This window comes from Chaetodon trifascialis, chromosome 11 (genome assembly GCF_039877785.1).
Source record: "Chaetodon trifascialis isolate fChaTrf1 chromosome 11, fChaTrf1.hap1, whole genome shotgun sequence".
NCBI lineage: Eukaryota > Metazoa > Chordata > Actinopteri > Chaetodontiformes > Chaetodontidae > Chaetodon > Chaetodon trifascialis.
In genome coordinates, this window is record NC_092066.1 from 8826699 (window position 1) to 8852949 (window position 26251).

The window sequence follows — 26251 nt, forward strand, 5'->3', positions numbered from 1 at the left end:
TGTAAATAGCATTGATTTAATGATTAGTTTTGACTCAATACACATAATCACTCTCTGTTTCTTTCCACCTTTTTCTCTCCTCTAAGTGCTCCTGCATCAATGCAAGTGTGGCAGAATATGATTTTAGAGTCCATTATTGCATGTTTGAATGTGTGAGAGCAGAACTGATACAGACTACGACAGACCTGTGCTATGGAAACTCTGAGCTTCCAATGCTTTTCCTATAAATTCTTGACAGTAGGAGGAGTCACATTCATTTACAGACCTCTTGAGATGTCCTCTCCTCCCATCCGCCACCACCAATGCCACCCACCACACACACCTACTGTACCTCTTGGGGAAGAGAGACGAGGAGAGAAAGCGGGGAGGGAGGAGTGGAGGGAGAAAGAGAGAAGAAAAACAAATCAAGAGCCATAAGCTCCTAAGCTGAAATGAGCTTGTTGAGGTGTGAGAAACAGAGAGACGGAAAGAAGAGATATGTATAACAAAGACACAGGCGTGGAAAAGGACTTGAGAGAAATTCTCCAGCTCAGCATCTGTAATGAGAAGTGGTGAGTCTTTGACAGTTTTCCACCAGCGCTCAGCACGAACCGGAGACAGAGGATTGCATTTTTTGTTACCCAAGCAAGGCTGAAACAAGACGCTGAAACTGACAAGGGCAGTAAAACAGATTAAAACGCGCAAAGGTGACCGGAGGGTGCCAAAGCGATGGAAGCTAACTCCAAGAAACATCGATTTAGAAAAGGTCGGAGTGCCACCTTCAGCATTGATGGCTTCAACATCACCATCGGTAAGAATTTGCAGGGTAGGCAGAGCGGGAGGAAAGGTTAAGTGTGTTTGCATGTGAGCTAGAAGCACGAAAGTGTGTGTGACGGGAGCAGAATGCATGTGTGTGAGAGAGTGCGAGGCAGCGCAATGAGGCGTTCGGCAGCAACACAGTGACATCGTTAAACGCATCACATTTCAGCCCTTCTGCACAACTCGCCACATTAGTCCATTCGACTGAAGTTGATGCTTGCCTCTGTAATGCAACTACACCATGGAAACAAGGGGGCTTCGCACAAAAGCTTTGTGCTGCTGACGTCACTGTGAATTCATGCTATTGTCTTGACAACCAGAGTGTTGATGAACTTATGTGCTGCTTTCCTTGTTTTTTTTTGAAGCGCTTGGGAAAAGTCTCAGCAGTGAGTGCTGAAACAGTGCTGAAAACAGAGCTATGTGTTCTGTGCTGGGGACCGCAGAGTCCTCAAATGTGGTGGTATTTATGTGAAGTTGTTTCACAGCTTCGTTGTGCACACAGCAATGTTAAACTTTTACTTACTGAGTTTCACAGTGAAAGTTTTCTTTTTTTCTCACCTTTGTTTACAAAAGAAAACATATGTTGAAGCCACTGACGAATTTAAAATTTCAAGACTAATAACATATATATTTGACTTTTGGACAATAATTCAATCACTTAAGATGCAAAACTTGTTTCACTTTTAGCTACAAATCAATCAGCCTTGTTACAGAGGACATTTTACCACAGCTGACAGTAAACACCTGCTGTGACAACACCAGAAACCCAACAAGCTTCTAGGTTTCAACCCACAAATACAACTTTCAACTCAAATATTGAATAACTTTTCAATTATACTTTCAGTTGGGATGCAGTTGGGCTGGAAATATATGGATAGTAACTGTTTATCATATCTCTTTCTAATCTTATTGTAAAGTTTGTTAAAGCTGCTGTAATCGATATTTTTTATGTTAACAGTGGACCATGTGTTGTGTGAAGGGGGTCACTGATTCAACAATTCAACAGGGAATAGTCACCTAACTCACCTCTGCATTACAAAGTGTTTTAGCTTCTCTCAGCTCATTGTTTCCGTTTTATAGCCTGCAACTTTACCGTTGTTATTTATTCTTTCTGCTCTTACCAAACTTGTTTTCAGACATAGAAAGCCGCTGTTTTAAATACACCTGCTCTGATAAAAACACACAACCTGCTGAACTCCAAGCAGCAGTGAACATAAAGTGATGAAATGGTGAACATAGTGGAGCATTTAGCACTTACAGAGCCACACGTTTCTCTCAAGAGCTGGTGGAGACAGAAACAGAATTTAGGAATGAATGATTGTCACTTCAGGTGAATGCTAATGTTAGTCCACATCTGCTCAATATGTTCAAAAAGCAACTGTTCACTAACTCAGTTGCCACAACTTTACACAGCGATCATACTGTATATGCCCCCAAGTGACCAAAAAATTGAGGCTGCTTTAATGTTGTAATTTTTGCATTTTTTTCATCTCAAATCACTGTAAAGGTACCAAGATTTCTTCCAGAATCACTTCTAAAACAACAGACATGATAATACTCATTTAAACAGATGTGCTCATCTCATTCACAATCAAACCCCTTACTGGTGAAAGAAGTAACTTTTAAATCATAGACTAATTAATAGTTAATGTATGTAGTAATTTTTATATTTGCCTTTAAGTTTGTCTTTGTCAAGTCAGGGACTTTCCTCTAGATGTCCTTATACCATTGTTAACTTAATAGACCCAAAATTGACTTATGCATTTTGGTGTGGTCAGTGCCTGCATACTACTGAATAGTTACTACTAAAGTGCTGTCATAGTGCATCTGTAAAGTTTCAACTTGGTTGAACTGTGTGCCACAAGCTCAGTGCTGTTATTATTGCAAACACAGGAAGTACTAGAATGGAGGTCTGTGGCACACACTGCCCACCTCTCTTAGAACACATATCACATTGGTGATATGAATTCACTGAAAGGGAATGTATCAGTGTTAAGGGCGCGAGGACACAAAAAGAGGAAATCATTTCCAGATGTCTTTTCAGAAGCATTAAAAGCAGCCCTAAAAGATTTTATGATCGCACAGATGATAGATTTTCCACTTGCATGGAGACATCCTGTCACCTCTAAAAACCTGCTTCGATCACATGTGGTCCACAACTCAGCCACACTGTCCACAAGCATGGCAGTTGTCATGGTAACCTACAAGTGTCACAATCAATTGCTCACTGGGCCTTGGTTTCAGTCTGCACAGCGTTTTGCCAATCACCTCCTCTGAAGCGTGACTCCTAAGCACTGGTACCTCATTGCCTGGCTGGACACCTTGTGTTCACTGCTCTATTAAATTCTTAGCTTCAGCTGTAGCTGGCAGCTTCTGCTCGGCTTCCAGCTGTGATGTTTAGTCATGGGTTATCCTTGTTAGCTGTGTTATGTTTTTGTTGATGTTACATAAGTCGTGTGGAGAAAACAGATTTGAACTTTTCAGCTCATCTGTAGACCAAATGTGTCTGAATGTGTGTCTTTGTAATGACAAATGCAGTTTTTGCTTGGTGGCGATTTTGAACAAACCATGGTTTTATTGAAAACTTGTATTTACTCACAAGCTCTTCTTTCTTTCTTTCTTTCTTTCTTTCTTTCTTTCTTTCTTTCTTTCTTTCTTTCTTTCTTTCTTTCTTTCTTTCTTTCTTTCTAAAAATCTTCTAGTAAAGACAAGGCTTGACACCTGGTTGGTCTTTTCCCCAACACATCTCTCTAAACTTCTGAGTAGCAGTCCATTGTGTGTACTGATGTCTAGATTTCACAACAACACATGCCTGTCTTTGTCAGTCCAGTATAAATAAAGTTAAATGTATCAAATATATCAAAGTAAACCTAATGAAATTACATATCAGTGATCATTAACTGATGGTCTGTGGGTCACATCTGGCCTGCCAGAATATTAATAAATTCAGAAAATGCGCGTATCTAAAACTACTCACTACTGGAAGTCCATCAGCCCAGTCCATCCTGAGAGTGATCATTGATTAAATTGCCAATCCCTGGCAAGGAGCCAAAAAGTCCAGAATACATTTATTTTCCACGTTTTTTAGGACTCTGTTCACACTAATGTAGGCTCGTAAAAACATACATTTTTTTTTAAGAAAGTGAAAACATTGAACAATTATAGGCTAATTAGGATTTTAAAGGAATTTTTCTCAATGTGACCCCCAGTGTGTGATTAGAAAAATTTCGGCCCTTGGATTAATGTAGTTGATGATCCCCGTTAAATATGATGGGCTTACATATCTCAGTGAACTCTGACACACATTGTATAACAATGATTATGAAAATGTGTTGTCTTATTTCTCTTTCCCAAATGACTGGATACATGTTGTAGTTTAAAAGCTATTGCTGTGAAATTAATACATTTCGTTAAATGAATGAGTGCTTGGAAAAATGCTTGGAGGAGAAAAGAAGATAAAAGGGGTAGAATCAGTATGACACGCAGATTTCATACACATGAAAAAAAAACTTATGTCTGTTTCCATGGTGAGACCATGGTGCTGTTTTTCAGTGTCATGGATTAAAGCAAAATAAATAAATAAATCTGACTGATTTTTTTCAGACCCAGTCATATTCCCAATACAATTGTACAATTTGTAATTTGCCCTAGACACCTGCTAAACGACAGCCATACTGTTATTTAAGCAGTGGCTGGGGGTATTTAAGAATACTCTATGTATATTTTGTGTTACATTGGCCATTGACCAGCCTTGACCAGCATTAAACTGCTTCCATAGGCTGATTAATAGTCCTTGTAGTAAACAGACCTTGTGTAAAATTGGTAAAGTGCACCTTTTGCATACAGATGAACACGAGAACAATTAAATTATGATTTAAATTCAAATTAATTCAAATTAAATTATCATTAAATTAATGATTGTGGGTGCTGTTACAAGTTTGTCTTCATTAGTATTGTCTAAATCAGTGAACAGAGGTTGCTCCAGGTGGGTGGTGTAGCAAACCATGAATCCCAAAATCTGAGCTGATTAAACCAGACAAGACAAGAATGAGTTCAACCAGTTCTACATAGGTTCGTTTTGACTAAAGCTTATCCACTGTGAACTTTAAAACCATTGTCAGTTGAGCGCTCATAAAGCAATTTGACATGTGAAAAGAGCAGAGCTTCCTATTTCACTCCAGTGGAGCAACGAATGTTAATGAATGCGTATGCAGAGAACAGACATACAGTAGCTTTTTGAAAACAGTAGCATCAGGGAAAGCAAGGGAAGTCTGTGTGGAAGTTGTTTCAACATCTGTCAGCATTTACCAGACTAAACATGCTGGTAGTCAACTGGTGTGCTGATGTATACTATGGTACATTTTGTTAGTTATTCACCTGTAATCTTCATTGTAAACAATACTTGGCAGCATATAAACAAAAAGTCAAAAAACATAGTTCAGGTGCCACTCTGGCCAACAGTAAAGAGGATTGTGCCTGGAAAACAGGAAGCAGCCCCCAGTGGCACCCCTGACTGAAGCTTAAGAGCTAAAGCCTTGGTCAAACTAGTTTGAAGGCATCCCTGGTGGCACTGGCAGCTCATCAGAGACAGCATTAAAAGTAGGTTTGTATTTAGAATTAACATTAGTCTAATTGCCACCCCCAACCCTGACTTTGGCATCTAACCTTGTTTATCCTCCAGCAGTTATTGATGGTTTAATTTACTGTACATGGAAGTTCTATGGGAAATCTGATTATTATTATAAACCTAACCAACAATATTGCTAATATTCATCACAGGCTGATAATAAAGAGGCTATATGCTTTGCCAATGGGAGAGACTTAATGAGGCCTCTAAACATACACATACATCCTCAATATCCCACATTAAAACATGCATGTCCATGTCCTCTTACATAGCATGGTTATCCATTATCATGAGGAGTGCCACCCCACCTCCACTGCTCACAGGATGTTCATTGTGAGACATTGTAAAAAATATTAAATGTAGAACTGCAGACTGAAATGATATAGAAAAGGACTCTACAACTTCCTCGAGTTCAAATGAAGGTCATTCTTATCTGCTCCTGAGCTGCCTGTGAAGGTTCTTTCATAAAGACCCATGAAAGAATACAGTCTCCACATGGAACACAATAGACTCCAGATTACAAAGACAAAACTAGAAATACAGTTAATGGAACGTGCATTGAAGGTGGGTGGGAGAGTGTAAAAGATTTTAATGACGGTGGCGGAATATTAAAGCATTTTGTCACTGAATTTTCGGGAATAAAGAGTTCCTAGAATAAATAAAATTAAATGACTCAGTCTTTATTTGAAGACAGCTGGGCCAATTAGATAGTGATTTTGGGAAATTGTGTCTCAGATAGCTCTTTTATCTCAGAGGGGTTCAAAGGCATGCGTGCAGGAACATATTTGTGCTGAGGGTGCTGCACAGTATAACTGAGTGTGCAAGTGTGCACACTCGCACACACTTTCCTTCTACAGGGCCTGTCTCAAATAGTAGTAAAGGCAGCTAGCAACAGGACTTAGGTGGCAACTGCCACTGTCTGTAGCAGCTGGATGTACAGTATAATACATCCATGATCAGATAACATGTTCGGTCCCAGTGCTTGTGTCTGCGTGATTATGGTAAGATACTTGTTTTCCATAACCTTCAACAGTGTGAGCATGTACTGTAGACGTTGAACAGAAGAGGCCTGAGAATTGAGCCATGCGTAATTACTGACACGATGTAGAAATCTAATAATGCAAAGTCTGAAGCTTTCATTGTCTGTGTTCAGAAAACTTGCACTGTGTTTAGGTGGCCTGTAGATGCTAAAGAATGCAGCTCGATGTGAGAAGTCAGCTGAAGAGCAGCATATTCAGTAGAAGCTCATTTCCCCTTGCACTGGATAGCATCTCCATCTCCCTTCTTCACTGATAAAACTACAGCTGGGAAGGGTTGACTCAACAGGTTTAACTTGTTTATGTCCAAGAAAAAATGCAAAAATATCCCTGTCTTTAATTCTTTACTGTCTGAGTTTTATGGTTCCAGCATCTAGTGGCCAAAAGGAGAACTGCATCTTGAGGAACTTACCCTCAACATTCAGCCAAGGTGATGTTCACTGTGAAATGTGGAGCGTAATCACAAACACTGGCCTTAGCTCAAGCTCTCGACAACCATTTCTGACCATGCCACCAGTGCACTACCACAGAAACCAGCACTAGTTGCTGTTGAGAGTTGGCCAGTGTGAGTTTCAGGCAGCAGTGGAGTGCTGTAGAGTCTCCTGATGCTGTTTGTCAGCCAGGTCAAGTTCAGTGTTTAACAGATTGTTCATTCTAAGATGCCCTCCTGCATATTAAATTAGTTTGAATAAATATTTTTTCCCCTCAACACCACTGCTAGATGTGTGGATGTGCTGCCACTCTGTGAACTCCACACTGCGTGCAGTGATTAGTGGGCAGAGATTCCAGTAGTTTACCTCATCTGAAGTGACAGCAACAATTATAGTACTTTCACAATCACTTAAATCACACTTCAAGGCAATCCAAGGGTTTAATAGAACAGTAAATGACCTTTCTGTCTCTGTCTGAATCACGCATTTGCTCACCATCTCGTTTGTTTGATTTCAAGAAATAAAATACTTAAACAATATAGACATGGAAATGTTCTCATAGAGAGCAGAATGTGCAGAGTCTCATTAAAACGAGTGGTACTGCATGTAGGATGTTTGGGTAATTATCCTTGTAACGGTCTGAACTAATGACCTCAAAGGAATACGTTCTGAAACACATGTGGAGTCATGTAGAGGAAAATGTGGCTCTCATACAGTTAGTAGATAAATATCAGTAGACAGTAGATATCAAACTTTTGTATTTTGTAGGAAGTAGCCTCACTTAATTCTCTTTCATCTGTTTTTCTTCCTCCAGTGGCAAATGAAGATGGCGACAGCTCCACGAGACCACAAGCCAGCTTTGCACGTGAGTGTAATGTTCACTCCATGTTAGTGATGCTTCATTATTAAATATACTAAATTTGTTCATTTAAATTGATTCACCTTTCAGATCAAAGCTCAACCCTGTCATACTTTTAATATCTCATTAAAGATAGTTAATGAGGTATTAGTTACTTCAGACCACCTCATTAAAATGGAGGGGAACAGCATTTTGTTTTGTTTTCAAAGTTGAAAAAGATGCTTCAGGAATAACTTTGCTGCTAATTACCATAATCCACCCACATACCTTGTTGACAGTAGATTTACTCAGAAAATGTTCTCTGCTGAGGGTAAAAAGTATGAAAGTACAACACGTTTACTTTACATGACAACTTCAAATGTGTTGAGTTCATGAAAATGAGGTGATGAAGGTTGAAATACCCTCCTCTAAACAATAGTGAAGTATTTGTAGTAGCGTTGATACATGCTGTGTTATTTTTGAAAGATAAAATAGCATTGACAACATACAGCCACATGGGGGCAGCATTACAAAGGCACTCAATTCTCTAACTCCCTTTTACTGAGATCCTGCGTGTGTGTCCTGACTATCCTGTTGTTGTTGTTTTTAGAAGTGTGTAAATAATGAATTCAAAATACCACCTGGTAAACGAATAAAAGCTTGAATCATGGCACTATAAAAACACCTCAAAGACTTTCTTTTTTTCTTTTCTTTTTTTGAAGGCTCAAAGTCCCAGAGTGCTTTGTGGAATGCCATCACGGCGGGGATGGGGATCAAAGGCAAAGAGCAGAAGCCCCCCCTGAATGACCCACGAAGTCCTGAAGAGATTCTGGCTGATGATCTTCCTGCAGCTGATGAACCAGATGCTACAGAGAAAACAGCCATCAGGTTTGCTTCTGTCACACAGCTCAGCAGGAATGAAAAACAAGAAGATATAGTTCATTATTTGTTGACTGTCACAACGTAAATCCTGTGTGAGGCTGCCGTGGGACATCGATAGCCACGTCCAGCTCATTATCTCACAGAAGTGTAATTTACATGTAATCGTTATTCCTTTAAGTATGTAGGAAGGAAACAAGGCCACATATACGCTCAGACATCATTCTGTGTTTTTTGTTCATTTTGTGTTTTTGGACTCTGGTTAATGTGAACTTGATTACAAAGTTTGCAAGATCTGAAGTAGATCCTTTGCTTGCTTTCTGCAGAGAGGATAAGCTTCTGTCTGACATTTACATTCATGATACACACACCAAAACACGCACACACACACACACACACACACACACACACACACACACACACAAACACACATGCACACACACATTGCTAATTGCTATGTATGGCTGCTGACCTCAAGGGATGTGGGCATGATTGATTCCACCTTGATAACAAGGACTTCAGACCACCATTAACATAATTTGTTGTCACTTTTAGAATATTGAACGTCTTTTAACGCCTGATTCCAATTAACCTTGATGGCTCCGGAGATTGTTACAAATGCCGCAGGTGGCAAGAAGTGAGCATTTGTCACAGGACACTAAAAATGCGGCGAGTACGTGATAACAAGCTTTTGATTGTATGCAAAGTAGATAAGGAGTTATGGCAATTTGGAGAGGCTGTTGGGGGTGTTTGGTAAGAGATGGTGGAAACTGTCTCATTCTCTTCCTCCCCTCTCCAAAATCTCAATGTAGTGTCACATGCTTCTTGCTTCTTGCACTTGCTTCTCTATGCTATCTCAAATTGCTGTGCTGTTGTTCTCTGCTATAGGCTCCTCCCAGAAAACAGGTCTTTGTTTTAGGTAGGCTAGTGACAAGGAGAAAGTGATTTTCCACTTGACTAGACACGGCCTGTTCCTTCATTTATAAGCTACAGCCTAGATTTTAAAGAAAACCATAGTCAGCACAGGGCAGTGAAAACCACTCTCACCTCCCAAAGAGGAAACATTTCATTTGTCCATAGAGATAGAGGCTTAATTCAGTGTCATATATTAAGACATGTAGCTTTAATCAAGGGTGAAGGGAAAAAAGCCCAGCACAAGCCACATTCTGCAGAGTTTCTGGCTGAGGCTGAATAATTTGTTCATTTCAGTTACACTAACAGTTTAAATAAAAGTAAATTATGCTTACAAAATACCTCACTTCTTCATTTCTTGTTTATTAAAGTCATTTGACAGGTCAAATAGTGATTGCATGTGGTGAATTTGGCAATTTACCAGCAAACATGGCCTTTAGAAAAGAGCGTAGTTCACGTCTTTTGTTTTGTTGCATCCATTTCTTATGATTCACACTCCCCAACAAACAGCCATCTTGTTCCTCATGTTTTTGTCTGGCAAGTCTCACTAAGGTCACGGGAAGTCTTTGGCCAACAGCACTGGTTAATAGAGGGCAAATCCATGGGGAGTAATGGGGGTATGCAACTGACTGACAAATGGTTAGATTATTGTACAAGGTGATTAAATGACCACGGAACTAGCAGTAATCCATAAAATGATGTAACCACCGTGTCACTTCCGAGGCCAGAGCTGGTTGTTGTCCACCAGGCAATGATAATTAGATTTTATTGGAGAATGGAGAAGGATCACTTGATCTGAATGAGGGAGGACTATCGACTATCATAAATACCTAGAATGAAGGTAAAAGTCTACTGAGGTCTCAGTGACATTGTGAAATTGAGAAGATTTGATGTCTTTAAAGCGTTCCACCGTTTTGATTAAACTCCACAGTCAATTTCCCTTCAAGTATCCGAAACGCAAATTGAATGTGCTGGACCGGTTGCAGTTTTCTAGTCATCCCTCAGGTTGCAAAGCTCCTCGATCATCTTTTTACCCTTTTTCCATCTGTTTTCAAATCAGCGGAATGGCAGGCAAATACTTCAGATGCATAGCAGCTGCTGAAATTGTTTTCGGATTACAGCTGTTGCTACAACACAAACGAGTGCATGCTTAGTCACACAGTGAGGGACAGAAAACAATATGCAGCCATTAGTGTATAAACACACGCTGACTCATCTGTGCGGCTGATGCCATGCTGTTGTTTCTGCTCATTAGGGATGCTTTATGCATTTTAAAGCATTCGCTAGCTAGTGAATGGACTGTGACTTTCAGGGGGAAGGTGAAACGGTTGATATTTTTGAATGGGATAGTGTATTGTAGAATGCTTTGTCATTGTTTACCCAGTCCACAGTCACTCCCAATTTGCCACATGTAGCCTACTTATGTTGTTTATGCAGTGTGACTATTCACCTCTGTATTGCCAGTTGCTATTGTAAGTTTAATAGTTGCTTTGTTGTAGTATCAGTGGTGCCCAAACATTTTCCCTTGGAGGGCAAAAGTGAAACTTAATGGTGGGCTTGGGGCCAAAATAAAAACACCTATTGTATTGTATTGTTGAGAAGTAAAATAGTACAAGGATCGTGAGTTCCCTAAAGTGCCTGCCATGCTGAGATGATGAAAAAGAATTTATAGTTAGGGACCCTGCTTATTTGAAATCAGCATAAGCAGTGATTATATTCTATTATTTTTGCCTTTTTTTTTTCATTAGAAACATCTGGTTGGCAAATCAAACCTTACGGCAGGTCAGCTTTGGCCTGTGGGCAGCACTGTTGTAGGTACAAGATGTAACTTGAATGTTTTACTTCTGTCTGCATATATATTTTGTTGTACCATTACCTCACTTTAGCAGTTGCAATTTATATATGATACAGAGACTAACTTCATCTTCACATTTCTCATTAGGTGCTATGATGTAAATGTTTTTTAAATTGTCTCCATTCTGCCCGCTGATGAACCAGACAAACATTTTAACTGTTCTCATTTAGATATCAGCATGTGATTTGAATGTAATATCTTCACCATCATTTCCATCAGCAGTCGCTTCTCATCCAGTTCAGCTAGTTTGACTGTTCGATTGATTTTTGTTTCCTTTTGAAATTGCAGCTCTGCTGTGACAGCCAAACCTTTAAAGTGGTGAGACACAAAAAGCATGAAAAGCCATTAGGGTTATTTCCAATCTGGTCCCAAGAGGAGGGGAAGTGAATGTTTTGCGTGAAGGACAAGTTATTACTCATTAGTTAAAATGACCTTTTTATTAGAAACTCATTGCTCTTGTATACTATATTAGTGTATGTTCCATTATGATTTAAGTCTAGGAACCATCAACTTTTATTTAATTTGACAACCATTTGACTATGGTGAAACTGAAATGTAAGATTAACTTAAAATTAATTAATTAATTAATTAATTAATGCATACTAACTTATTGATAACTGAGATTAAAACCCCATTAATCGATGATGTGTTTCCTGGTAAGTGCAATTTTTAAAAACTTCAGTTTCTTTCCACCTGTTTTTATATGCAGTTTTAATTTGCACATAACAAAAATGACAAAAACATTTGAGGACAAAATACCGTTTTTGAAATTGAGTATTCACTCACCACAAAACAGGTGTTTTTTGGTTGTATGCAGTTGTATCAAAGCATTCAGACAAACAGACATGCAGGAACCAGAATCATCACAAGACGCTTCAGTTCAAACGGTCATGCATACATGACTCAGACTCTCAGACACTCTTCTGTGGTCAGCTGTGTGATTTATCTGCTGGTTAATTGGATGCTGTGTGCTGCTGTGAACTTTGCAGTTGATTAAGGCGGCTGTCTCCTCTGTGGCAGCCCACAGTTCTGGAGGCTGACCCCTCCTTTGGCTGCAACCGCAGGTTCACAGACCCCCACTGACATCTGCTGTGCAGCAACAACCTCCATCACTAGCCTCACTAGCCGGCTAATGAGTCTCTGCTGGCCAGTGTGACTGGAAGCACATGGGCAAATGGCAGAGCTATTCATCAGAATGATTGAAGCATGACCTCACAGTTATGATGTTAAGAAGCTGTATCACTGCTGTCTGCCACATGATGCCACACATGTCCGGATCAGACATTTATACACTTGCTACTGTATAAGAATGGGCTGTTTTTTCAGCAACAGGCATGTATTGTAACTGTGCCAAACCTCTAATGACATGTTCATCTTAATTTCAGAGTTTTGCAGAGTTGACCAAAGCATAAACTCCTGCTTCTCTCGGTTGGCCATGCATGCAGTAAATGAAGCTTCCAACCTTTGCTTTGATCAAAATCTTTATTCCGTTGTGCGCAGTCTACAAGCTTTCAATGATAAAATACCTTTTTTGGTTATTGATTAAAGTACAGATCAATAGAGGCTCATGAGGCTGTTTTGCAGACTGTTTTAATCAGAGTTTGTAATTTATTATTATTTACAAATGCAAAGGTGAATTTAATTGAAACATGTTTCACTTTAGAAAGAAAATCATTTTGCAGAGCCAACAAAGGTGAAATACAGACCAAATATTCTGGAATGTTACTTCTGTGTATTTCCAGAAGAACGGTTAAAGCGAATGTGCACATTGACATCTGCCGCAATAACACCAGTCCATTTTCTTTGACTACATTCACAAATAGGCACAAAAAGTACATTAAGGGGATTTCTTTGAATCTGCCCTTAACTCCTGACCTCACTCAATCACAGTGTATTCACTTTTCCCACACAGCTGCCTTTAATACACTATGCGAATTGCAAACCGCTCACCCATGACGTGAATAGTCCCCTCCATGTGGGCTTTGTACACATCTTATTGTCTGGTTAATATAGTAATAGGATCAGAGCAGTTGCTGGGAGGCGCTTATGGGAGGCTGGCAGATTTTTTGTCTGCGCAGCATAAATTTGCTGTGATGTTTTTGTCACTTTGAGCTGTGAGTTACAGTGAGTGTGACAATTCCGGAGCCTTGACCCTGAAGTGAACTCTGGGGCAGAAAATCACTGTCTATTGTGGACTATTTTATGGTAGCCATAATTTGCTGGAGACACCAGTTAGAATGAGATTTAACCATGTACAGTAGGAATGAACACTTGTTTCCACAAACTCCTGCTTTTAATGGCCTTTGAAGACATTATAAAACTGAAAACTGACTAAATTTTGAAATCTAAATTTGGAGTGTAACCACACTGAAATGTTTTTTTTTTTTTTCCCCAGAAAATTAAAAAATAACATTGTCTTCTATGGTTAGGGCATTTTATCACTGCTTGGGATTATGAAACCCTTTTCAAAACTGGAGAATATCAAATACACTTGACAGCTCAATGTAAAGCAGTAAAGTAAAACTAAATAAATTGATATTTTTGACTTTCAGTTCTAATCAGTACACCTCTATGTATCTCTGCAAGGGCAGCTGTAAGCAGCAGCTTGTCACACAGAAAAGCACACACAAAGAGGAGAGAGGAAGAGACAAATATATTGTTAATCACAAAACTAAAAACAGTCAAAGGCTATAAGCTTGAAAAAACTATGTGTGGAATTGTTAACACTATAAATGCACCAATAAATATCTGTGCATATCTAAACAAGCTACAAGGATGTTTAAAAGAACTTTTGTGAAGGGGATTCTAGCACTGCCAATTGCAATGAAATGTGACAGCCAACTCCAGAGCTATTTATACCTTTAAGCTGCATTTAGCTCCTCAGTTGGGTTAGTCTGTATTTAGACTATATGGTTGCCTCCCAATGGCTCTCACTCAGGCCCTAAGACAACCCCTCCTGGAACCATAGGAAGCATTTCCAGCTAAGAAGCTCAGACACACTACTGTAATCAACCTGTTCAGTGTGAATGGTAGGTAGTACAAGTAAACCAGAGGCTAGTGAGGACAGTTGGGCATTTAGTAAACAAGAGTGACAGAATTTGTATATCAGGGCTTCAAAGATTGTTTGTTTGTTTGTTTGTTTGTTTGACAGTTCATTGTAAGGGGACAATTACATGTTTGCAACACCAATGTACATGCACAAGTAAAAGAATGTCAAGGATAACACAAGAAGGAGGAGTTATTTCCGTTGTGCTCTTTGTTGCATGTAGAGTAATAGAGTAGATATATAAAAGTACAAAAAACATTGTACAGAAAATAGTTTGCCTTAAACATCACTGGGTTTGTAGTCTGTTGAATCCAATTAGGAATTATTCCAACTCTGAGCACCCAAATATCTGAAAGAACTTTTACCCATCAGGCTTCTGATTCTTACCAGTGTTGGATGTGCCAACCTGGACCTGGTGTTGTGTCTGTGAGCCTCTCTGACCAGCAGGATGATGTAATTAGGAGCTACAGCATTTATATTTTTGTAAACCTGACAGAGTCTTAGCTGTCACTCTGGACTCCACAGGGAGCCAGTTCAGTTGCATGAACTTGTTCATCCCTTTGTGCCCTCATGGACTGACACCTAAGACCACACTGATCAAAGTGTTCTGTTCCTGCTGAAGTAGTAGTAATCTTAGTAGGTAGTTGTTTGTCCATAAATAGGCACTTGTTAAGCTGTTCATACATATCAGGCCTCACTGAGTTTGCTATCAGGTCAACAAGACTAAGAGTCTATAGCCGTACTAGCAGCTGTGAGGTTGTACTTTGAGTTTTTGCTTTCACTGCTATGCTAACAAGGTGATAGATTGGAAAAGTAAGAGGATCATTAAAGTCTTTAGAATGTATCCTCTGGGAACCATGAATGCGCCAACCAAATTTAATGATAATCCGTCCTTTAGTTTTTGAGATATTTCAATCTAAACCCAAGTGGTGGACTGACCAGCCGACCTGCTTTGCTGTCCACAGAGCCATGCAGGTAGCCTGGCAAATCCAATATTTGCTGCTGAAAATTTAATTTCAAATTTACAGCCCCCGTCTCATTTTCCCCTTTTCCCCTTCATATTCTTGTTTCACCCTTTCCAAAGCAAAAAGTAACTCCTGCTGCTCAAGAGTAAGCTCAGCAGTCACCTGGACTTGAGCTAGGCTCCTCGTTTAAATAGTGGTTGTATTGTACATATTTGTTTTTATATTTTTTCACTTCATGTCAGTTTTCTATGTATGCACTTTGACTTGCAGTACTTCCATTCTTCCAGGTTAATTTAGATTTTCTCCTACTATGCTCATTGTTATGCACTAATATACCCTTCATCTCTTCAGGTTTACTGCCAAGTAGGTGAAAACCTACTTGGCAGTAAACATGATTCTGATTTAATTGAAACTGCTTCAATCAACAAACCCTTTGCCAAAACACTACAGCTGGGGCCACAATCATCAACCCTATTCTGCTGCATTTATCTAACAACTCCCATGATGGAGTATCAACAAAATCGGACACTGTGGCCATAACAACAACTGGATTAAACAAAGGAACCAAGGAGAGTGCAGTGTTGACTGCACAGACCTACTGCTTCTGCCAAAATCAGCACCAACCAAACAAAACAAAATTCCTGGCCAAATGCACACCAGGACCAAATCAACAAATCAGCACGTACCCAAACGCACCAGCTGAATCAAGAGACACGCCCTAATTCCCCCATACTCAAATATGACATGCATGACGATAAATTAACCTGGATGTTATGAGTGTGAAATCAAGGCCAGAACCCAAAATTGCAGAGACACAAATCAGGAATTTATTTGAAAACAAAGTACAATCAAAAATCACCACAAGGGGAAAACTCAAAGTCTACAAACAAACAGAAAAACTCCAAAAGGGAGTAACAAGACTTACTGATGCTTGTAACAAAAAAAAAGCCCAAAACAAAACTGGCAGAGGTTTCACTTCTAAGGAAAACTCAAAGTATTCAAACCAACAGAAAAACTCTAAAAAGGGAGTGACAAGACTTATATACGCTTGTAACAGAAATCACACTCTCAACAAAACTGACGGATAGCACAAATACTTCCTAATGCGCACTAATGAGGCAACAGACAAGAGTAAGGCTCGAGGACAAGAAGCACGAGTGTACAAGGCTGGACTGAGGAATAATCTGGCACAGGAATGAGTGTGAGTGGAGCATAAGAAGCCGGCTAATTGCCGATGAGCTGCAGGTGCGTCTCGTGTGCCTCGCCCCCGAGCCGACGGCCCCGCCTCTCTGCACCGAGCCAGCTGAAGCAAAGGGGAAAAAGGGGTAAATGTAAATAAAGTGCCAGAACAAAACCCAAGACCATGACACTGGATCCCAATTGAGCCCCTAATTTGTCATAACCTGTCTTATATGTCCATGGGAGACACAAGGTTTACAGAAGCTTAACAAAGTAAGTTATGAAGCGATTACTTGAATACATAACAAATGCACAAAAACACATTGAGAGTGGAGGTATTGTGAATATTGTGAGGTGCATGTAAACATAGTACAGGGAAGAACTGAAGAGGAAGAGGAAGAAGAGAAAAAGACTTAGAAAAAGCTTGGGCTTTATCCCTAGTCCAAGTGTTTTTAACTCTTTCTATGCATTTTTGGCCTTTTTTTCATCAGTTTCAGGTCACTGAAAATTGAGCTTTTCGATTGGACCTTCAGTTGCAAGTAGTCTACCAGATTTTTTCAGGCTTCTGATTGGCCAACATGGCTTTAGGGTTAGGGTTATATCACTGCCTGTTGGTTTGGTAAGCTCTTGGCAGCACTTCAGCTCTGATTTTGCATTTTCATATGAACAGAAATCTTTTTTTAAACCATGTCTGAGTGGATTTTTTTTGAGAACAAAGGAGGAAAACCCCTGTTGTAAGAAATACCCTGAACTAGACATTAGAGACTGGGAACACCGGGCTCAGGTGTTTCCAGCCAGCACTGATGAACCATCACCCCAACCATCGGTGTATGAAAAAAAAAAAAGATGGAGAGATTGACAGGGAAGGGCAGGGGTCATCACAGCTGGAAAATAATCATTTTATTACAGTAACAAAACCCCCTTACCAAGGCTCTGTACTATATGCATCACCTTTGACTCTCTTGGGAATGAAGTAATCGGAAGTTTCTTCTCTGGAGTATTTTTCCACCTCCATCACTCTGCCAATAAATGTAGCTTCATGGCTGGGTGCCCTCATTTTTTCCCACCCATCCTTCCATACATCCAGGACAAAAACAGAAATGAAGTATAGATGAGAAATCCTATTTTGTAATAGATGTCTTCACCAAAATGCGGTCATTACCGCAAAGGCGATTGCTATTTTGATGCATAGATTTCCTTATCGACTTGCCTGGAAATTTAAATGAGATTTGAATTTTTCATGTACCTCCAAATGGCCAGGCCTGTTCATGTCCTGATTTCGATGTGTGAGCTTTGAGCACAGTGACAAGAATACCTTAGTAGAGAGTAATTTCCAGCAAGTCCCTCTGTCATAGTCATACGAATAATTAATTTCCCCAAGACTTGATTTATTAGGTCTTTTTCCTGAGCAGTTGTTGTGATAGAAATTAATCAGGGACATATTTTGATGATCATTATGTGAAGTTACACAATCAGTTTTGGTTCTTGTGTTGGTCCATCATTCTTTAAATTGAATAACATGTTGGCTATGTGTGTAAAGTCCATTCTGTTCCTTAATCACTCATTCAGACATATATTGTTGTCGTGCAGCCTCCCCAAGGCAAAGCTTTTATTCACGTTCTGCTATATTTGCTTCTCCTCCTTGGTTTTAACAAATGACTGTGATGAGTTTATGCATGCTTTGTGTGGACATGTATCTGTTACAATTTGTCCTTCCGACCACTAATTACTCCCTGTTTTCCAGATTCCTTGGCAACAATCACACATAATTTAGAAATGAGCAATCAGTACAAGACTTATTTGTATTCCTGATGTTTAATCACATTTACTGAATATTCTTGTATTGTCCCACTCACCATCCGGTGGTCCAAATAAGCCACATTGCCACAAATGTGCTTTTTTTCTGCTTTTCTACTAACATTAACTTTCTACAAACTGTAACAGCTGTCTTAAAACACCTTAACCCAATGTTTTACTTGGCTGACCCTGAAGATGCAGGTTTTCCCAAAATAATCTAATTTGTATGAAGTCTTATCTGACGACATCTGAGGGTAAAAGTCTTCTGAACGCCCGCATTCAGAGGCTGGGTGAAAAGCTGGCCATCACAGAAATAATAATCATTAAAGTATGCAATAAGGATATACTCTTTCGGATAACCTTTCCTCAAAGACAGTCATATTGTTGTGCCCGCTTTCTCACCTCTACATACCTGTCCAATCTCTACATTAAGTGAGTGTGAATGTTGTGTTGTCTGTTTCGGAAGGTTTCAATAGTCATTAGAGACAGCCAAGTCCGATGTCAGAAATGTCCTAATTTATTTACCATGACCACAGTCTTTCCCTAACCTTTGCAATATTGTAATTGCCATGTGCACATGTAGTAGGCATCGAGAATTTGAAATGTTTTGGCGTTCGAACTCTAATAAAACTATGTCATGGAACATAATCCAGGTTTTTTCTTAATCATCTAATTCTGACCATGTGTGTTGTGTGAGTGTGGAGATAATTGGAAAACTGGCTTTTAGTGAGGAGAGCACGTCTTCTTCACTTTCCACATCTAACTTGTACAATCTGATTCTCTTAGCCTTCAAATCAAATGTCGGCTCCTGTAAACTTCTAACTACTTCTTCTTCACTCAACTCTCACTGTGTAGTTTTCCTTTTTCCGAGTAAACACTCGATTCTGAGTGCAATGCCGCTTACATTGACCTTCCCAGTCCTTGCAGTGTTTTGACAGAGCCTTTCTCACTAGGCTCAGCCTTGTTCAGTGACACACTTACGCATAGAGATGACACGGTACAGCAGTTCCACGAGCTGTAAACCTGTGAACAGCAAGCAGTGAAATGGGAAGTTACTGTTCGGTTTCCCCTCAAGTTGACCTGTCAACTCTGCCTGTGGCTACATCTCCTGGGGACCAGCATACGTCCACAAAAAGGGAGAAAAACATGTCCATGAAGAGTGGATTGAAGAAAGGCAGCCAGAAAGAGAAAAAAATGAAAGCCAAAGACAGAGGGAGAAAGAGACATAGATAAGTGCACCTTTGAAGAGAACATCAGCAGGCTTCATGGCACTCAGGCAGACGTCTCTCCTCCCTCCACATGGAGGACCCATCTCAGCAGATGAAAGCAGGAGCCTCTTTGAGGTGGTGCCCTAGCATTATCCCTGCATCCTGCATCAAGTAATTGAAAGACCTAAGAGTATGGTAGGGGGCTCGGATAAAGGGGGTCTGGGCTGAGTCATCCTTGCAAGTTTTGGGCTCACAGAAAAAATTAGCTGTATGGCAGCTGTATGTTCTCAATGGGCTAGGAGTTAGCTGAGGTGCTCAGAAAGTTAGAGATATCATTCCGTCATTCATGACTTAGAAATGTAATCGAATCTCTCTTGACAGGAAGAATGACAGGAAGCCAGAAATGTTTAAAACACAGCATAGAAAAATGTCGTAGTTTATTATAGTAATCAAATCAATCATTATTTGTATAGCACCTTTCATGTGTGGTTATTGCTATAGAAAATGCTTCACAGGTTACGTTAATGGTAAGACACAGTACACCGGAAAGTTTAGCATTGTAGAAGAAAATGCCCAGAGAAGAAAGCAGACACCACTGTATTCAATATGCAATTACTGATGCAGCTTTCATAATGAAGGGAATTGATGCATCGTGGTGGCTTATATGGCTGCGGGTATCATAATCCATCCATCTTGAATAACTGGCCTGATAACTGACCAAATGAAGCAGAAAGGACGTTTTTGGCTATAAAAATGCAGAGGACAGCACTGTTTTTGGATCCGTAGTGTGTTGTGTATGAGCAAGAAAAAGAGACAGAGAGAATAATATATTTGGGGGGATTGAGTATGGGACGGTCCTGAATGTGCTCAATGGATCAGAGTAATCTCAGTCAAATCAGTGTCAATACACTGTCTGCACTCTATGTAATCTTCTCTGGCACGAGATTTAATATGTTGTAAAGCAAATGCATTATCTACATTTTCAGATGAATGCATTACAGATCTAAAGCTCTTGCATTTTCAGTGAATGTTTTCATCCCTTTCAATGCTGATCTACACTAATGATGCAGTCTGTGCTTGTGTGATGGCATTAACCTTCACATTCCTGATGAAATAAGCATGTGTGTGTAGAAGTGGAAGGAAAAACTGTGTCATTATTGGAGTGTCTCATGGGGAAAATTCCCATTTTCATTCTTTAACCAGATATTTTCTTACAGCAATGCAGGGCAATCACACCTCCGTCTTAGCTTCTCCTAAAGGTGTGTTCCCCTCCATCCCCACTCATTTTCCTCCCTCACTCCCTCTGGTTTTCCAGTGGATGAAACAGAACATGGTTTCTCATTATCAGCCAGACTCCTCCCTCTCTGACTGGTGATGTTTCTCCTCCCTCCCTCTTGTGCAGAGAGCTCGGCAGTGAGCGTTAATCCCGGATTGAGCTGCCCTGCCGTCTGCATCCCGTTGTTGCTGGGAGAGCATGGCACGGCTCCAGGACCCCTGTGCTCACACAGGAGAGAAGTGAACGAATGAGAGAGAGAGAGAGAGAGAGAGAGAGAAGAGAGGGAGAAAGGAAAGAGGTACAGTTGGGTTATTTCACGACTGTCACAGCTGCTTGAGCACTGCACTGCACTGTTATTGAGTTTCAGACACACACACACACACACATACACACTCTCTCTCACATAAACAAGAGAGAAAAGAGAGGAAAAGGAAGGATGACGGCCGGTTTGTCGCAGCTGTGGGTGCAAATGTGAATGAAGAAAGAGGAAACCTTGGTCACGTCCTGGGTTCCACCACAACGCAACATCTCTCTGCTCTGCGTTGCGTCTTCCTCACCGCTCACACTTGAGAGGGATTAAACTTTTTTTTTTTGTTTTTGATCTCTTGTTGGCACATCCTGAACTTTTTGAGCCTCTGATATGGAGTCGCCCACCAAAGAGATCGAGGAGTTTGAAAGCACAGCCCTGAAGTACCTTCAGCCAGAACAGATTGAAAAGATTTGGCTCAGACTCCGGGGACTGTGAGTATATCCACTTCTACTGTTTTCAACAAGTGTGAGTGTGTGTGTGAAGCAATGTGGCGTGTGTGTGTGTGTGTGTGTGTGTGTGTGTGTGTGTGTGAAAGAGAGAGAGAGAGAGAGAGAGAGAGCTATGTTTATGTTTGAATTAAACTTTAATATTTACATGTCAAACTATTTTTTATGTGTAATAGTTTAATTTACATCAGTTCTCATAAACAAAACACGTAGGAAGGGTACAGGAAAGAACTTGAGCATCATAATGAAAGCCTGGCTTTGTTCACCTGACGCTGAGTTGAATTGTGGGTGTACATGTGTCAATTTGTGCCACATAGAAAGAACCAAAGAACCAGAGTGAATGATGAAAGCACAACAAAAACACCTAAAGAAGTAAGAAAAACAGAGAGAGACAAATTGGAATTACTCAAACCAAACAGCTCTGAGCTCCTTCCTTTGAACTACTTTGAATGGTTTGTTTCCTTTATTAAAGGAAAGTACATCAGAGGTTACACTTGCACCTTAATTGCATGCGTATTTAAGTACTTTTTTAACTCCCATGCTATTTTTTTAAAAATGAGCCAAGAGCAATGTCACCTGACATGCAGCAAACACCTGTTGTTCATGCAGAATTATGATGAAACAGGACTTTAAATTCTGACTTGACTGACTGCATGTGCACATATTTGGTTGAGGCAGAAGGAAATTCCTCTCTGTCTGCTCACATTTTGTCCTTTGCCTCTTTTATGCAATCATTTGTATTTAAATAATACAAAAGCCTCTCTGAGCCTCACATTCCTCATTTAAAGCCCCCAGTATGATATCACTTTCTCTCATCCACCAATCTATCAACACTTCTATGACCTTTCGCCTTGAGAAGAAATAGCCAGCACACTGTGTATGCAAGATGAAGTGGGAATTATCCATTTTCACTTCTCATCCTTCTTACTCAGCAGGGAAAGGAGACAGCGGTGTTGCTAGGAGGGTTGTGTTCAGAAAAAAAAAAAAAACTTTAATGTTACTGCTGGAGGTCTGAATGAAATGCAGTTTCCTCCTGCGCCACAGACGACAACTGACTGAATCAAGTGTGCATGGGGCTGCAGTTCATCCATCAGCTCTGCTCTGACATCACTCTGTTTTATTTTCAGTTATTTTCATGTCATGGTATTCCTATTGTTCCATGATTAGTCATTGTTTCTCTCTCTCTCCTGTGTCAGAAGCCCACCGTCATCTTCTGCCACATTTAGTTTCCTCGGATGACTTCATTGTCACTTCCATTTGGTCGCCATCATAAATTCCCTATTATAACCATCTGTCTTTTTGGATATTTGATGGATAGGGAGTCAGATGAATGTAACAGGGGGCCGGACCTTTTTTTTTTTGTTACCCATCATGGCTTCGCTGCAGTCTACTGGCTGCTCTGAAGGCTCCTGTTGCGTGTCAGAGATCACATTAGCCTTTAATCTCACAAAGAGCCTCCGTCTGAAGAGAGGGAGCTCCAACTGACAGGCAGCCCCCACAGATGTTGATGCTTTGCACAGTGCATGTTGTGTGTTTAATAGGGAGGGATTGACAGTATGCAGCCTATGTGTATGTGTGTGATTGCTAAAGGTTGACTGTGCATGTGCTCGTGCGGATGATATAGATTGCATGTGTGTTTGAGGGTGTATACGGGCGGCTCTGTGACATTTACTGTATGTACTGCCAGCTTATCCCAGGAGATTTGTTTGGCAGCTGTATGATTTGTGTGTTTGTGCTGGATGGTTATCACAGCCCTGTCTGGCACAGTGGACTCCACTGAGTACACCAGTCATCCATGGACAGACAGAAAGAGCATTTCCTTTGGACATTTTCCCCTCTGCTCAACCTTCAGTGATGCAGTCTAAAGCCTGGTGACATCCACTGATGAAGGCATGAGCAGCATGTTGTGTTTTATTACTTCCCTCTGACAAATGGCCCCTTTATGTTTTTCCATATGTGAATGGATTCCATTGAATTTCCATTGATAAATTAGATCACTGCGGCAGACCCGACCTCTCTGTCACCCACTGATTAATGGAAATCAATGAATTATTTAATCACTTGATCAACAGTTCATCACAGAGAGCTCCCTTAAGGGAAGGACAGCTTAGATTTGGCCCAAGGAGGATCAAGGTGGCCAGATGACCGCTTTATGACACCATCTGAACTGACACAAAATAAATGTAATCCCAGGAAGCTGTGAACCATCCAGACATCTGTTTGAAAATACCCTAAAAATATGCTTTCACATTGTTAAATTTTGCTTAATAACTTCTCTGTGACCTTTTGTAATCACAATAATTCCTGGAATTTCCATGACCCCGTTCAGCCCACATCCTCATTATGCCAAGGACATTGCATTAAAACCCTCTAATTAGGAGAAGCTCTGTGTTGTTGACACACACATTTGAATGTAAAGAGAGCTCAGTGATGGGGGGAAGGGCCAAGAGGTAGGATAGAGCATAGGAGAGGAGGTGAGGAGAGTAGGAAATATCCATACTTCTGTTAGGTGTCCTTATTAGTCTGTCCCTCATGTCCTTTTGTTATCCATATTCCTCTCTTGAAACTCTTCATGTCTTTTAGATATTAATAGCTTGATGGACCCCAAAAGATTGATTTAATCATTTATTTCTAGCTAATCTTGAGTGAGCTCTTGACATTTCTTCACAGAGACTAATTTGCTTAGCTTGCAGTTTCTTTATGCTGAGCTCAAGGAAAGATTGATACAGAAAACGACTGAGAAACAAATTAAGCTAAGTGCTGTGAATTCTGCCTGACTGGAATTCAAATGCACGTTTGTAGTCTACCCGCAGTGGGACCATCCTCCCCTCCACTTTGCTATTATGAGTGCTTTTAGTGTGTGTTGGTGTATGTATGTATGTGTGTGTGCGTGAATGTGTGAATTCAGCATTAGTCACGCTGTTATCTCTTGGTGGAGGTGTGGGTGTGTTTTCATAAGTGATAGTAAGTGTGTTTTAATGTGACTGTGTATGTTCCTGGTCTCTGTGTGTGTAGCAGTGAACTAGGTGGAATGTCAGGAGCGGAGTAGTGTATGTGTGATTGTGTGTGTGTTTTCGCATATCATTACACTTCTCTTAAATCCCTGATCTGCATAAGTGATTGTCTGCATTTGCATTCTTCTGAGATTTAGTGTGAGCACAACTTAACAATATGCCTGACGTTATCCCCGCAAAACAGGAAAAGGAAAGAGCCGCCGCCACTGAGGGAACATGTAATTGTTATCCACACGTTAAATCCAGTAGTATTCTCCTGGTGGCTGATTTTTTTTTGGATAATGTCTGTTGTTGGAGGCACATTGGCTCTCATGTAAGCACATTTCCACATTCTCACCACGTACTTTTTTCTGTCAAGTTTGTTTCGACCAAGTCGAATTTAGCAGCATGTGTTTAAATCAAAGAAGGCCACCTGAAGCAGGTGTGTGTTCATGACGTTTGATCATTTGCATAATCAGTGCTAGGGTTGGATATGTTCAAATGTTTAGATGTTAAATATGTTATGTTACATTAAGAGTAGTGCTTTCTGCCTTTTTGCCTGTACCATTTGGTTTTGTTTGTACTTAACAGAAATCACAGCTATGTCCCCACAAATTAACTCAAATAAATAAAATAATACAATAATGATAATAGAACCATAGGCTGATGACCCCATATCAGCTCCGGTGTCGATATTCACTGAGCTACTCACACACCTGGCTTTTCATTGGTCTGCAGTCTCCACAGTGTTAGAACATGTTAACTCAATTTACACCATAAAATGTCAGAATTCAAATTTTTTATGGGTGCCTGATCCTGATCTTCTATTTGGTTCTAATCTTAAACTGAATTTTGGTTCCTAACCCTAATCAACCCCCATGACAAGAGAAAATTATACAGCAGGTGATGTTACACTGTCAGGTGCAACAGAGCGTGATACTGGACTACAGGGACCTACATAAAGATCCTGAGGCAGCTGTGAGAGGCAGAGAATTTTTCAAACTACTCAACTCTGTAAGTCGTTTTACAAAAATATGTCAATGAAATCATGAAAATGTAAAAAAACTGCTCAAACCTCTCAGAAAACTGGAAAGCTGTTATGATGATCAGAATATTAAGTTTGTATAAAATTTGCTTTAGTTAAGTATTTGCTTTTATTTTATTTCAATATCATATTTTAACTCCAACATCATTGTTATTCTTCAGTCAAACAATTGTCCCCCCCCCCCCAATGAAGAGAGGCAGACTATCTGTACAACCGGTCTGAACCAACAGGGCATTTCATTCATGCGAAGGAGAAAATTACAAGAACAAGAACGTTTTGGTGAATCCGACGAATTCTCTTAAATTGCTTGCATGTGTGAAGAGCAGATCTGTTCACAGAGGTGGTTCTTGCATGGTGCTCAGTGTATCTTTCCCTGTTAAGTGTGTAAGTAGAAAATATAATCATGAACATGTCAATTGATGTCTCACTATTCTCATTTTTATTTTCTCTGTCAGGCGCAAGTACAAGAAGACGTCCCAGAGGTAAGACCTGCTGCTGGGACTCTGGAACTTTTCTTTCTTCTCCTCATCCCTCCCTCCTAGTCCCATTTCCTCCTCCTCCTCCTCCTCCTCCTCCTCCTCCTCCTCCTCCTCCTCTCCTACGCTGGAC

The 26251-nt window shown here is 40.2% G+C and overlaps 1 protein-coding gene across 3 annotated transcripts in view; it reads left to right on the forward strand.

Moving 5' to 3' along the window:
* Positions 1-445: 445 nt before the first annotated feature.
* The window catches only part of pde1cb (phosphodiesterase 1C, calmodulin-dependent b), an 82071-nt gene continuing 56265 nt past the window's right edge, over positions 446-26251 (forward strand). For 2 of the 3 annotated variants that reach the window (XM_070974488.1, XM_070974489.1), the window contains exons 1-3: positions 446-790; positions 7708-7758; positions 8454-8619. In XM_070974488.1, coding sequence (XP_070830589.1) covers positions 709-790; positions 7708-7758; positions 8454-8619 — 299 coding nt within the window. In that variant the 5' untranslated portion in view covers positions 446-708. Of the gene's footprint in view, positions 791-7707; positions 7759-8453; positions 8620-20983; positions 21147-21480; positions 21590-26097; positions 26125-26251 lie in introns of those variants that run through there. The other variant, XM_070974490.1, reaches the window with a different exon arrangement.